Below are 13,432 nucleotides of genomic sequence, written 5' to 3' on the forward strand. Positions count from 1 at the left end.
GAAGTTACCAGTTGAACATTGATTGAGTTAGTTGAAGTTATACACTGCTAATGTAATGAACTCCATCTGTGCTAACTTGAGGGGAACTGCACAAACATTACACAATCATCCTAGCCACATGCATTTGGCACAGTATGTTGTTAGAGTGAAGCTACAGACGTCTGCGATAATCCAGTGCCTCCCGTTCTGCAGTGTGAATGGAAAGTCAGGACCTGTTTATCTCCAAATCGCTCCAGTGAAGAGCAACGCCAGCTGCCAGAGCAAATAACTGTGTGTAGACCGTCTCATGAAACACATTGTGACAGATTGAGCCAGTTTCTTGCGTCCTCTGCCAGTTTGTGAGATGACCTCAAGTTTGAAAGTGCAAGGTGTGATTTAGCATTTCTCACGCAATTGAGGCAGAGTAACCAAGCTCTAGGCACTGCTGGTTAGCCATTATAATACTGCACGTCATATTTATTGGCAGCGTAAAGCACAACTGACCCCTGATTTAAAACATTGTTTGTGTATGTGTGAGTGTCTCACACGTGGGTAAATACTGAAGTGCACAAGTGTCAAGCATGACTGGGTCATCGAGTGTGTGTTTACATAACACTTCTTCTCATTCTTAGCAAACTGGTGAGAAATAAGACAACGAAGTGGATTATTAGTAGTTTATTACATAATTTCGTTGTTCTTTAACAAAAACAATTGGAAAAGGCCTTGCATTTGTGATTGGTGATTATGATGATTAATAACAGCTGATGAGACTCTTAAGTGCATGATTTTTGTGACTTTTACTCATTACACACTCCAAAAACCTGTTAAAAGCACAACCACAAATTCACACGTATGTATGAGCAATGCTTACTGTCTTGCTTTAAAAGCAACCATGACCCCCTACACCAACCAATTTGCACACATTACTGACAATCTTGTCATTTTAAGCATGTTCCTAATCCTTTAAGAACTAGCAGCCAAATGCAACAGTGTTTGAGATTGGATTTAATTGGATTTTTTTTTTTTTTCAAATATGCTGTGCTTGAACAGTTCAGACAGGGGAAAACACTCCACTGAATGTCAAAACCCAAACATAACATCAAGAACCTTCTGGGATGTGATGTTTCCTCATCTTATTCTGAATATGCGATTGAGAGCATTTCCCAAAAGCATTGTAAGCCTATGTAGATTGTAGAGACCACTGGTGACAGTAGTTTCTATGATCTACTTAGGCTTACAGTGCTATGGGGAAATGCATCCCTGGTTTTTGCTGAATAATGCTGATACAGATGTTACCTGTTGAACATTTGTTGAAGTTATTGATTGTTTGTGAAGTCAATGAGGCAGAACGTTTAAGATTGAAGATTGACAGATTGCATTAGAACAAGACTGTTTTTTTGATGAGGGAGCATCTAGTGTTGCTCGATCATACAGGTTGCTCTTGGTTCGAGATGGGGAGGTGGAGGTTTATTTCATGTCATCAGGTGGAGCAAGCTTCTCCAGAGTGGGCTCTACACCCCAGATCTCACGGGCGTACTGAGAGATGGTGCGGTCGCTGGAGAACTTGCCTGAACCGGCGATGTTGAGGATCGCCTTCTTGGTCCATTCCTTGGGTTTCTGTCAATGCAAAGAGAATTATAAATAATCATGATCAAAGTTATTAATTTTTGGCAATGTAACAAAAACAGTTTGCACTTACCTTATATAAAGCACTGACTTTCTCTTGGCATTTGATGTAGTCTTCATAGTCAGCAAACACCTTGAACCTGTGCAGCAAGAAACACGTAATTCATACACTCTACGAATGTAATAAATATTTTCTATTGTAGCATATTATTTATATTAATTTAAAAGTCACAGATAGAAGTTTTTTTTTTATTTAGAGTAATTGAACTGAATACATTAAACCCATCCAAGCAGACTTTTATTGAACAGAAAATGGTCTGTAAGCTCCTTTAAGAGTTTTAAATTATAATTAACTCCCCATGTTATATATTATATAGTTGTTGTCAAAATATTTTTTTAAAAATTAAAGAATTTGGTTTGCAGGGTTGATGACTTGCATATTCGGTAACAATTTTGTAATAATATTTATGTCATTGTTTTAATGTTAAATTGTGGTCACTGTATGTGTTTTCCATGTGCAACAGGAAATGTGACGACGAGCGCTTCTCAGGATCAACTAAACGCTGGATTTTCAAAAGTATGTGAAATACTTAAAAGTTCGCGGCATAGAATCTTTAAAATGCGTCCGAGAGTTTTACACACTGGTCTGTTATTGTGGCAACATTTCAATGCCCCAAAACGTGACAATGAACGAAATGAACTGTGATTGGTTGTTTGACATGTCGGTGAAATGGCCTCATCATTGGGCCTTGGCCAATGAAAGCTGCCATGGATTCCAGACCTTCAGCCGTCAGTCTGAAGGTCTGGCTACGCGAGACTAATTACTGTCTGTCTTTGTGGCAATGTGTTTCTTGTTCTTGTTTCTCTACCTATCATGGTGCATCAGCATGTTGACGATATCCTTGAAGAGGTCTGGCTGTTTTGGGCTGAAGAAGCCTCCTGCGATCTGGTCAATGGCCTGCTTTAGCTCTGGAATACGATTGTAGTACTCTGATGCGTTGTATCTGCCAGATGGAAGGAAGTTGTGTCATATACTGTACATACATTGTGTGAGTGATATTATTTCTCTCAATTCTACCAAAAAGTACAATAATTCAAAAGGTACATTTCAAAAAACTAGTATTTAAGTATCAAAATTAGTATTTTTCCCAACCCTTTAGCATCCATAGCGTCTACATCCTCCACTCTCATGCCGAAGATGAAGATGTTGCCCTCTCCTGCTTCCTCTGCCATCTCCACATTGGCTCCATCCATGGTGCCGATGGTCAGAGCTCCGTTCAGCATGAACTTCATGTTGCCTGTTCCAGAAGCTTCTGTGCCGGCTGTGGAGATCTGCTCAGACAGGTCAGCCGCAGGGACCGCTGATAGAAAGAAAAATATTAATAGGCATAATATTTATGGTCACTTGACTCACTTTTCAGGTGAAAAAGCGGTTTTAAAGTGGGGAACTGAACATGGATGGTTATTTCACTATACAGAGAAAATTGGGCTAATAAATTCTTAGTTGCAAAGGCAACATTTCTCATTTTAATTTAGTTTAACTGACATTCTAAAATAACTACAATTAAAAAAAAAACCATAAAAAAATGACAAAAACACTTAAAAAATACTAAAACTTTAACTAAAATGAAAATGTAACTCAAATAAAAACTGAAAAAAAAATATAGCTCATCTCCAAGTATCAAAACTTAAATTATATGATTAAAATATTAAGATATGATTAAAAATAAAACAAATAAAATTACTTAAACGTTTAAACAAAGTTGCATATGTTGTAATTCGGCACCTTTTTCAGCAAGGGTGACTCTGTAGTTCTCCAGGAAAATGACTTTGAGGCGGTCGCCCACTACAGGGTCATTGTTGGCCACCTCACCAATAGCTGTGATGAGACGAATGATCATTTTAGCTGTGTGGTAGCCAGGAGCAGCCTGGGAAGAATTGAGCAGAACATAATCATCAGACACTCAATAACAGAATTAAATAAACTTCTGACTGCATTTAAATCATGTAAGATCACCTTTCCTCCAATCATAATTGTTCTTGGGGTCCACTGCTTGTTAGGCTCTTTCTTGATGCCTGCAAAGTATAAGTAACACCCAAAAAATGTCATAATACCTTTCTCTAAACCTTCTACAGCTTTATCTAATGATGTGTGTGTTAGACAGCGTTACATTTTATTTTTGCAAAATATTTTTATTTTATGTTATGGTTATTTGTTCATATATTTTATTTTAACTTTTTTATAAATCAATAAATCAGTCATTAATTAATTTATTATTTTTTCCTTTTCCAAAAAAGTTTAAAAATTCTCCTCTGAGAAAAACACCCCTGGCTAACAGCAATAAGGAGAAGGGGGCAAATATTGTTATTTTATGGTATATAATATCACTTATTTATTAATGCCTACTTTCTCATCCAAAAAATTTAAAATTCTCATGAGAGAAAATACCCTTGACTGATAGCAATGGTAAAAATGTTTTTATTTTTTTTTAAAAACCTAAAAGTGGTGGTAAAATCCAAAAATGATTAAAATGCTCCTCAGAGAAAACATCCCTGATTAATAGCGATAGTATGAATGGACATAAATGAATGAAAGTGCAGGAGTCACTCACGGTTGTAGAAAGTGATAATGTGCAGACAGTTGAGCAGCTGCCTCTTATACTCATGGATTCTCTTCACCTGAATGTCAAACATTGAGTTGGGGTTGATCTTCACTTTGTAGTGCTCTTCCAGTAGTGCAGCGAACTTCATCTTGTTCTCCTAGAAGAGGTGAGAACTTAAATCAATTTTAAATTCCAAACCTACTGGGCCATTGATATGTGCCACATATCCTTTCTTTCTAACCTGTTTAACTTTGGCGATATCTCGAATAAAAGCCTCGTCGTTGACAAAATCACGAAGCTTTTTCAGTTGAACCAGGTCGCGGATGAAGTCCTCTCCGATTTTCTAACATGTGAGCAAGCCAAAAAATTTAGAGCAGGAATAAGGCTATCACACCACCATGACATTATACATTATATAAAACTACAATTAGCGCACACAAACTTCTGCTGACAGTCAGGGATCTTGTCACAGTCAGTTATGGTAACAAGCAGCAAATGAAGTTATGAATGACTGCACCAACCTCTGCAATGACCTCAGCCAGACCAGGGTTGCACATCACCAACCAACGGCGAGGGGTGATACCATTGGTTTTGTTCTGGAACTTGTGTGGGTCCATCTCATAGAAGTCTTTGAATCTATTTAGTAAATGAATAGTAATCATTATTTACTCATGTCATTCGGAACCAGTAGAAGTAAATTATTCACTGAGAATGACTGTGACTGGGTGAACATTTCAGCAGCAAATCGTTCTGTCCGTTTTGTGTAAACAGAACTTAATGATCCGAATCTGATGAATTGAATTGCAGTCTGTTGAGGAATTAAGTGTGAAATGGCATGTACCATGTGAATATATGTAACATGGTGTGTTTGAATACATACACGGTAGCTTTGAGGATGTCCGAGTGGATTCGTGCCACACCGTTGACTGCATGAGAGCCGACGATGCACATATGAGCCATGTTGACTTTCTTCTGTCCACCCTCCTCAATGAGAGACATGCGGCGCAAGCGGTCCATATCACCAGGGTAAATAGAGGACACACGCTACAACAACAAACAGAATGGGTTCTGTATAAAACACACTCACAAAACACTTTTTGCAGTTAGGGCATCTTTTAGGATTGATAATATGATTTATTCACTACCATTTGAACTTTTTGGTTGGTAAACTTTTGTTTTTGATGGGAAAAAAAATATTGTTAAATATTATTACAATTTAAAATAACTGTTTTCTATTCTACTGCCCTTAGCTCTTTGTGTCACATGATCCTTCAGAAACTTAATATTGCTTAATATTTTTGTGGAAACTGTGATACATTTTTTGCAGGATTCTTTCATTAATTGAAAGTTCAAAAGAACAGAGTAAAAGTAACATTGTAAAAGTCTTTACTGTCACTTTTCATAAATTAAATACATCCTCATTAAATATTTGTATTTTATTTTATTTTTTTAAATTGTACTGACCTGAAACTTTTGAATAGTAGTTTGTGCTAAAAAATAATATATTATATACATTTTGGATACTTTTGGATGGCTGTTAATAAAGAAACATGCTTTTGCCTGCATCAAATCTTGACCACAATTTTCAGTGTAAAAATGTGTTCTAGTTTTGTGCTCTGTTGAAGTCGGACCTCCAGGTGGCGGCGATTGATTTCAAATATGATCTCGAGGTGCCGTGGCAGCAGGGTCTGGAAGAGGTCGATAGGCCAGCGTTCCAGAGCCTCAGGCAGCACAGTGTGATTGGTGTAGGCGCAGGTCTTGACACAGATGTCCCATGCCTGCAGAGAGTGAGGAAATCAACACAGTTTGGCTTACAACTTATCCAGTAGACTTCATTTGTATTGAAGGAATAGTTCACCCCAAAATGAAAACCTGTATGAGTTTCTTTATGTTGAACGTAAAAGAAGATATTTTGAAGAATGCAGCTGATGGGCCCCCATTGACTTCCATAGTATTTCCCCCCACTATGGAAGTCAATGAGGGCCAACAGCTGTTTTGTTCTTCAAAATAACTACTTTTGTGTTCAACATAAAAAAGAAACTTATACAGGTTTGGAACGATATGAGGGTGAGTAAGTGATGGGAAAATTTTAATTTTGGGGTGAACTATTCCTTTAAGAGCAACTTCAGATTTTTAACACTTTTACAAATAATGTAATGCATAACAAATGTAAAGATGTTCAGAATGATTTTTGAGACTGAGCTTCTTTGTACTCTGTTGCCCTCTAGTGTTATGAGTCATTCAGTGCTGTATGAAACTAAATAAAAGATTGATTCAATTATAAATGTTTACAGTAAAAATGTCGGACCTTGTCCCATGGTAGTTTCTCTTTGTCAACCAGCACTCTCATCAGCTCCGGGATGGCTAATGCAGGGTGAGTGTCGTTCAGCTGAATGGCCACCTGAAAGCAGCCAAACAAAAAAAGAGAGTAATGTCAAAGAGCAGAGCTGTGACACCTACATCCTTCAACTTCAAGACAGACATCTTTCAGTGAGACTTTAGAATATATTTAGATATGCCAACCTTGTCAGGCAGAGTGCTGAAGTCCGTGCGCACAATATCCCTGGAGCCGAACTTGGAGGCCTTGAAGCGGCGGATGATGTCTTGGAGAGTTGCAGCCACTACAAAGTACTCCTGCTTCAATCTGAGCTCCTTACCCTCAAAAAACTACAAGAAGACAGGGACTGAAAGCTTCAGGCAGGTATGTAAAAACTATGTGATGAAACTATGGCTGTCCTTAAAGGAATAGTTGACAGAGAGATTATTTGAATGGTATTTTTTTTATGGGTCCTTTTTTACAGCTTGAAAGCCTAGGTTTCCGTACACCGTATGAGCAGCCAGAAACAGATTTCTACTGTGTGGGTTGCTAGAGAGTTCTGGTTGATAGAACGATGATAGATGGTTTCTAGGGTTTTCTGAGTGGTTGCTAGAGTGATGATAGCTGGTTGATAAGTGGTTACTTAGGTTTTATGTTTGATGGAGTGATGTTCTGATGTTTCTAGGGTGTTCTGTGTTGTTGCTATGCAAAGTTAGGTGTTTGCTAGGGTTTTCCTCAAGATTTCTCATTTTGGGTTTGAAATGACATGAGGGTAAGTAAATATTGACCAAATATGCATTTCCGAATGAACTAGGCCTATTCATTTAAGTTGAGAATCAGTTGCGTGTTTACTGACGTTGTCATTTGGGTAGAGCACACGAGAGATGTTCTCCGCCAGGTTCCTGTCCAGCACGGCCTGAATGTAGCCACCGACATTAACTGAGGAAGGGAGGAGAACATGTGAGTCAGACACCATCTTGAATGTTTACGCTGGACCAGGTGTGGTCACATTGCAAAATTTTGCAGGCAAAAAGGTGCCTTCACGCCTGTGTTCTTGTTTCCACCACTGAATAAAAAAAAAAGAAAAGGTAATCGTGAATTTTTCTCACATTTCTGGCTTAGTGCGAGTTTACATATCACTATTCAGACTTTTTCTCAGAATTGGATGATATAAACTCACAATTGTGAGGTATAACGTCAGAATTGCAAGATATAAAATTCCGAGTTTACATCTTGAAATTCTGACTTACTGACACACAATCCAGAATTGTGAGATACAAACTCACAATTTTTAGAAATCATCTTTCCTCAGAATTGGACTCGCAATTGTGAGTGACTTTAAATGTAATTTTGAGTTTATATCATGCAATTCAGAGAAAAAAGGTCAGAATGGCAAGATGTACGTAAACTTGCAATTGCGAGTTTATATCCCTCATTTCTGACTTTATTTCTCACAATTGCCAGTTTATATCACACAATTCTGAGAAGAAGAAGAAAAAGTCAGAATTTTCAGATAAAAAGCCACAATTACTTTTTTTTTAAAATTATTATTATTATTATTCAGTGGCAGAAGCAAACGTCTCTAGATTCCTATTAGAATGACTTGATTTCACCCCAAAAAGTTTACCGGACAACATGTCCGATACTGTCAAGTCAAGTCACCTTTATTTATATAGCGCTTTTAACAATACAGATTGTGTCAAAGCAACTTTCCAATATCAAAATAGGAAAATAGTGTCAATAATGTAAAATGACAAGATTAAACACTCAATTTTCAGTAAAAGGCATTAACTGAATGTCAGGACTGTACGGTAACTGTTGCTGGTACTCACAGTCTTTCAGGTTGAAGTCGCAAGGGGCCTTGGCAGACCACAGCCTCATGGTGTTTACCATGTTATTTCTGTATCCAGGTACAGGGGTGTCATAGGGCAAAGCTAAGACAACCTGTGGAAACAAAATATAATAGGTTTATGACTATAGTATTAACACACACAAACACACAGCTTTATGAATGGGGATGATGCTATACCTGAGTATCCACCCATTTCACTCCATCTGGGTGATGCTCTGTCCTACCATAAAAGTGCACAGGGCGCATATATTCTGGACGTGCTTTCTCCCACGGGTTACCATAGCGGAGCCAGTCATCTGCCTCTTCCACCTGTCAATCATCAATATTATCAGAAATTCAAAATGTGAGCAATTGAGTAATTTTAAGGAATATTTCTGCATAAAGTTGTAATACGCTGTGGCATGGTGAATAAACTGGTCTGGGTGATTGCTAAAATTAAAATTCTGATATTAATCACTCACCTCATGTCTTTCCAAACCAGTAAGACCTTCGTTCATATTCGGAACACAAATTAAGATATTTTGATGAAATTCAAGAGCTTTCTGACCCTGCATAGACAGCAACGCAACTGATGCGTTCAAGACCCAAAAAGATAGTAAGGACATAGTCCATGCGACATCAGTGGTTCAACTGTAATATTATAAAGCTACAAGGATACTTTATATGTGCAAAGAAAAGAAAAATAATGACTTTATTTAACAATTTCTTCTCTTCTGTGTCAGACCTCGATGTGCATTCATGACAGTACCATGAAGCATGCATGTGCATTTCTCTGCTTGAAAACAAGGCACAGAGCATCCGGGTTCTACGTCAGAACGCCAGCTCCTGCGTCAGCGGCACCACACATGCATGTATGGTACTCTCCTGAACTGAGAAGAAATTGTTTAATAAAGTCATTATTTTGTTTTCTTTGCGCACAAAAAATATTCTCGTAGCGTCATAGAATTACGGTTGAACCACTAATGTCACATGGACTATTTTAACAATGTCCTTACTACCTTTCTGGGCCTTGAACGTGTCAGTTGCATTGCTGTCTATGGAGAGTAAGAAAGCACTCGGATTTCATCAAAAATATCTTAATTTGTCTTGCATTTTTGGATGAACTATCCCTTTAAATTAATCGTGTTTTTTTTTAAAATCAAGTCAGACTATTAAAGGTAATTTAAACTACCTGCCAGCCATTGGAGATTTTCTGGTTGAAGATACCAAACTCATAACGGATGCCATAACCATAGGCAGCCAGGCCGAGAGAAGCCATAGAGTCCAGGAAGCAAGCTAACAAACAAAAACAGAGAGAGACCAAGGGTAAGTGCGTCTTTTCAGAAACAGATTTACCGTGCCTTTGAAAAGTTCTATAGCTTTGAAATTTTCAAAAACAGGCTGTTCTAATATTTTCAGACTTTTTCAAAACATCTATACCGAAGATGATGGTTCCTCTTTCAAACCTGAGGTCAGATTACTAACCGGCAAGACGGCCAAGGCCTCCATTTCCCAGTCCAGCATCTTCCTCCATCTCCTGCAGCTCCTCCATATCCAGACCCAGCTGAAGAACAATGTATGTAATGAATCAATGGTTTCAAACAATTACCTAAAGCATTACACTGGCTTCATTGTGTAGTCTTACCTGATACATGGCTTCATCACAAGCATTCTCCAGTGCCAGGTTCACCATAGTGTTCTGCAAGGTACGGCCCATGTAGAACTCCAGGGAGAGGTAGTAAACACGCTAATAGACACAAGAAGGATAATACAGAATAAGTCTTTCTTTATTCATAATTTTTTAATTAACATTGTTTACATAATGGTTATGTACACAAAAATATTGATTTAGAGTTACCAAGTCAAGCTCTCCAAGGACCACCCTCAGCCTGGGAACTATTTTTAGACTTTATTAAAAACTATTTTAATACTTCCTGGCAGAGGGATCATTTACACATGGCAATCTGATACCATCCCTGTTGAAACCTTTGACATTTTAGGCCTTCCTTTGGTGTTGGGTTTGAAAAGCAAGAGAGAGAAAGAGACAGTGGAGGTGAGAGTGGGCGTGTGGTGGCACGGCGGGCTGAAAAAGACTAGTCAGAGATAGGCGAAGGTCACTGGTGTTATGTAACACTGGCATTTTGACTCCAGCAAAAATAACCAGCAGTGAGGTCGCCAGCAAAGGTTACAGAGTGTGTAATTTTATTCTGTAAAACAGCTAATGAAAAAGGTCTGAGTGCAGACCAATGTGTCGTACAAGTTGTTGAAAACAATTTGAACTATGAAAAAGATGGCAGTGTCCAGGTAAACTACACACTTCTGCCCACGCCAGACATTTCATAGCATCCAAAAGCTTTGAACTCATGGAACCGGTTTCTCACATCACTTCTGCAGTCACATTTCAAAGGAACCAGTCATGAGGTTTGTATAGTCTTTATGTAACTGATTTATTATAAGGCTGAATTATATGTCACTTCTTCCACCCATATATGTTTCTACAGTGACCTTTCTTTTAGGGAGCAACTTTTGACCTTTATATCCTAGACACCTCTTCCATCCAGGGATTTCAGGCTGGACTGAAGAGGAAAAGGTCAGGGATGCTGAGCTGTGGTTTCATCTCCCGTCTTCAGACTCAGAGTTTGACACATTCTTTTTATACAGTTTCTAATGTTTGGTCCTTTTAATATTTATAAAAGATATATAACTCTAGTTACATTTCAATGAAATATGCTTTGAAATGGATCATAAAATAGATGTTAAAATGATAATATTGTGTCATTAGTTCCTTTAATATTTAAAGATGAAAAATCACCAGCATAATCATCAAAATTCAATATGCTTTTTGCATGCACATGACAGAACGCAATAAACTGGAGATGCATTATTGTGCTATTAATGTACAGCTCATGCTATTGATCATCTTAAATACTCATTCATGTTCCCCAAGTTGAGATCTGTATGTTAATGCTATTTGAAATCATTGCAAAAATTATATAACACCATCAAAGATGTGCTAAAGTTGAGTCCTGATTATTTATATTTTGCATAGGGCGCTGATCCCAGTGAAGAAGGGTCACAAAAGGTCAACAATGCGGTGGTCAAGCAGGGCATGTCTTCGAGTGCACAAATGGCATGGCATGATTTTATTAGAGCTTCACTGACTCATGTAGTTATTAATTGCATACAAAAAAAAAGTATTTGTTTTGGTGCAGTCGTGTCATGCATGGACTTGCTTTTATTTTAGTGCAACCTCAACATGCACGAACTTACTTTGGGGTCTTTCTCGTAATAACTCTGCTGTGTTCTGAGCCATCTGCCTACCAAGTGGTCTCTGACTGTGTGCGCGAGCGCAAAGTAATAATCCCGTTTGGTGGACACGTTCCTGTCCTTCACCAGCGTGAAATGCAGATGGCGATTAAAATTTTTCTTTAGGTCTCCCACATTCTCCACACCGGCGAGCCCCTTCACAGAAATCTGCTTTTTCCTGTCGTGGTCTGACAGTGGTTTAGACATGGTGACAACAGTATCGTCTTGGGTTCAGGTAAGAGAGTAAACACCAGACCGCTCGCAACAGCACCCATATAACACGGACAGCTCTCCTTATTTAAAGTTCCAGTCATGAATATTAATTAATGGGCGGGGTCGGCGAGCAGCCATCGGCCAAAGTTAACAGCGCTTTTTGAAAATGAGGATATGGGGGTCTTTTCTTTTCGATTGATAAATATGTAGATTAAATATGAAAATTAGTTATAAATACACGTATTTTAAGTTTAACTACAACTCCAACAATCCAGAAGTCTCTCCAGCCAGAGACATTAATAGCTGCAATGACCCAACTAAAAGGCCATGATATTTGAACGGTATGCGGCTCGCATAGTTCTATATAACAGCTGAGCACCACACATGAATTCCCAATCTTGTTCAAATTAATATGCATTTCAATTATGAAATGTTTCGCAAACGTAATAAACTGTTTATTTCATAGAGAATTGCAGATTCTAAGCTAACCCATGGGACCAACAAATCACATTTTGTACACGTTAAAACCAACGCATTAACATTATTACATTATATAGGCTAATGCATATCAGGCCCTTTAATATTCGTTCATTTTTCTAAAAATACCGTGCCTTTTTTTTTTTTTTTTAAGAAAATGGTTTTTCTTTTCTCTGCAGACCCCCTGCAGTACCTTCACAAATCCTTTAGGGCAGAACCGGATAAGATGTGCGGTTTTTTGTAACGATCATAAAGATTCATTAGCCCCCTACACTGCAAAATAATAAATAATTAATCCGTTCTTATTAGATATCTTTGCCTTAGTTTCTAGAGTTTTGTTAAAAAAGGCCTATTCAAGATCTGCTTTAATGGTCAAGATCTATCGTAATTTGCTATATTTGTACTAAATATAGTGTAAATGTACACTTACATTCAAGATAAATATGAGACAGGACAACATAATATTGATAATAATAGGAAATGATTAAAGTTTTTTTTTTCAGTCTGGATATTTTCATACCCTAATCACAATCATATATAAATTTGATTTCAAATGAAATAGCACTAGTTTATCTTTATTCCATTAAGTTCAGGATTTTAACTTTTTAGTTTTATTTTCAATAAAACTGATTATTTGACATTTCAGTTTTAATATCAATTCAAGCTTCAGTAATAGCCAGAGTGAGAAATTAAAGTGTGTGACACTATGTGGCCACTGAGGGGAGCCAACACAACTGTTCAATTTCAGGTTGATCACACCCTCAGCAGTGTGGATTGTGGGCACTTTTGTGTCCATGCTTTATAAACAGTTATGTGGTGCTCTGATTTATCATTAAAGCAAACAAAGTCACATGCAGAGTTATCCTTAAATGAAGCTAAATTTCAATGGAAGAATGTTTCATTTTAATTAATTATTAAATAATTTTCTATTATATATGTATATATAAATACAGATTGATTATATATACAGTATTTCTCGTTTCTTATTTATAAAATTAAAGTTAAACTTACTTGAGAAGCAAAATTCCATAAGCTAATTTGTTTTAAAATAATATATTTTACACTTCTTAATTATGTATG

The 13,432-nt window shown here is 37.4% G+C and overlaps 1 protein-coding gene and 1 long non-coding RNA gene across 2 annotated transcripts; one reads left to right on the plus strand and one right to left on the minus strand.

Moving 5' to 3' along the window:
- Nucleotides 1-639: 639 nt before the first annotated feature.
- pygma (phosphorylase, glycogen, muscle A) lies at nucleotides 640-11,951 on the minus strand. Its single transcript, XM_058759242.1, has 20 exons — nucleotides 11,627-11,951; nucleotides 10,002-10,103; nucleotides 9,842-9,920; nucleotides 9,549-9,652; nucleotides 8,555-8,686; nucleotides 8,358-8,469; nucleotides 7,382-7,464; nucleotides 6,732-6,875; nucleotides 6,517-6,609; nucleotides 5,840-5,986; nucleotides 5,089-5,252; nucleotides 4,730-4,844; nucleotides 4,450-4,551; nucleotides 4,218-4,365; nucleotides 3,623-3,681; nucleotides 3,392-3,533; nucleotides 2,759-2,966; nucleotides 2,475-2,609; nucleotides 1,679-1,745; nucleotides 640-1,596 (listed from the first exon to the last, which is right to left on the minus strand). Exons 1-20 carry the CDS (start codon nucleotides 11,867-11,869, stop codon nucleotides 1,447-1,449), a joined length of 2,529 nt encoding a protein of 842 aa, XP_058615225.1. The 5' UTR covers nucleotides 11,870-11,951; the 3' UTR covers nucleotides 640-1,446.
- On the plus strand, nucleotides 6,824-9,906 carry LOC131529469 (uncharacterized). The gene is made up of 3 exons (XR_009268109.1): nucleotides 6,824-6,909; nucleotides 9,521-9,682; nucleotides 9,776-9,906. It is a non-coding gene; the product is annotated as an uncharacterized LOC131529469 (long non-coding RNA).
- Nucleotides 11,952-13,432: the final 1,481 nt, after the last annotated feature.

Source organism: Onychostoma macrolepis, chromosome 21 (genome assembly GCF_012432095.1).
Source record: "Onychostoma macrolepis isolate SWU-2019 chromosome 21, ASM1243209v1, whole genome shotgun sequence".
Taxonomy (NCBI): domain Eukaryota; kingdom Metazoa; phylum Chordata; class Actinopteri; order Cypriniformes; family Cyprinidae; genus Onychostoma; species Onychostoma macrolepis.

What these genes read in the sequence shown, in the direction of transcription:
- pygma (XM_058759242.1), bottom strand. Translation starts at nt 11,869, where the DNA reads ATGTCTAAACCACTGTCAGACCACGACAGGAAAAAGCAGATTTCTGTG. An exon ending in TGCTCTACCCAAATGACAAC is followed by an intron (nt 6,876 to 7,381) that starts GTCAGTAAACAC and finishes GTCTTCTTGTAG; the next exon opens with TTTTTTGAGGGTAAGGAGCT. An exon ending in ATGCTGATGCACCATGATAG is followed by an intron (nt 1,746 to 2,474) that starts GTAGAGAAACAA and finishes CTTGCTGCACAG; the next exon opens with GTTCAAGGTGTTTGCTGACT.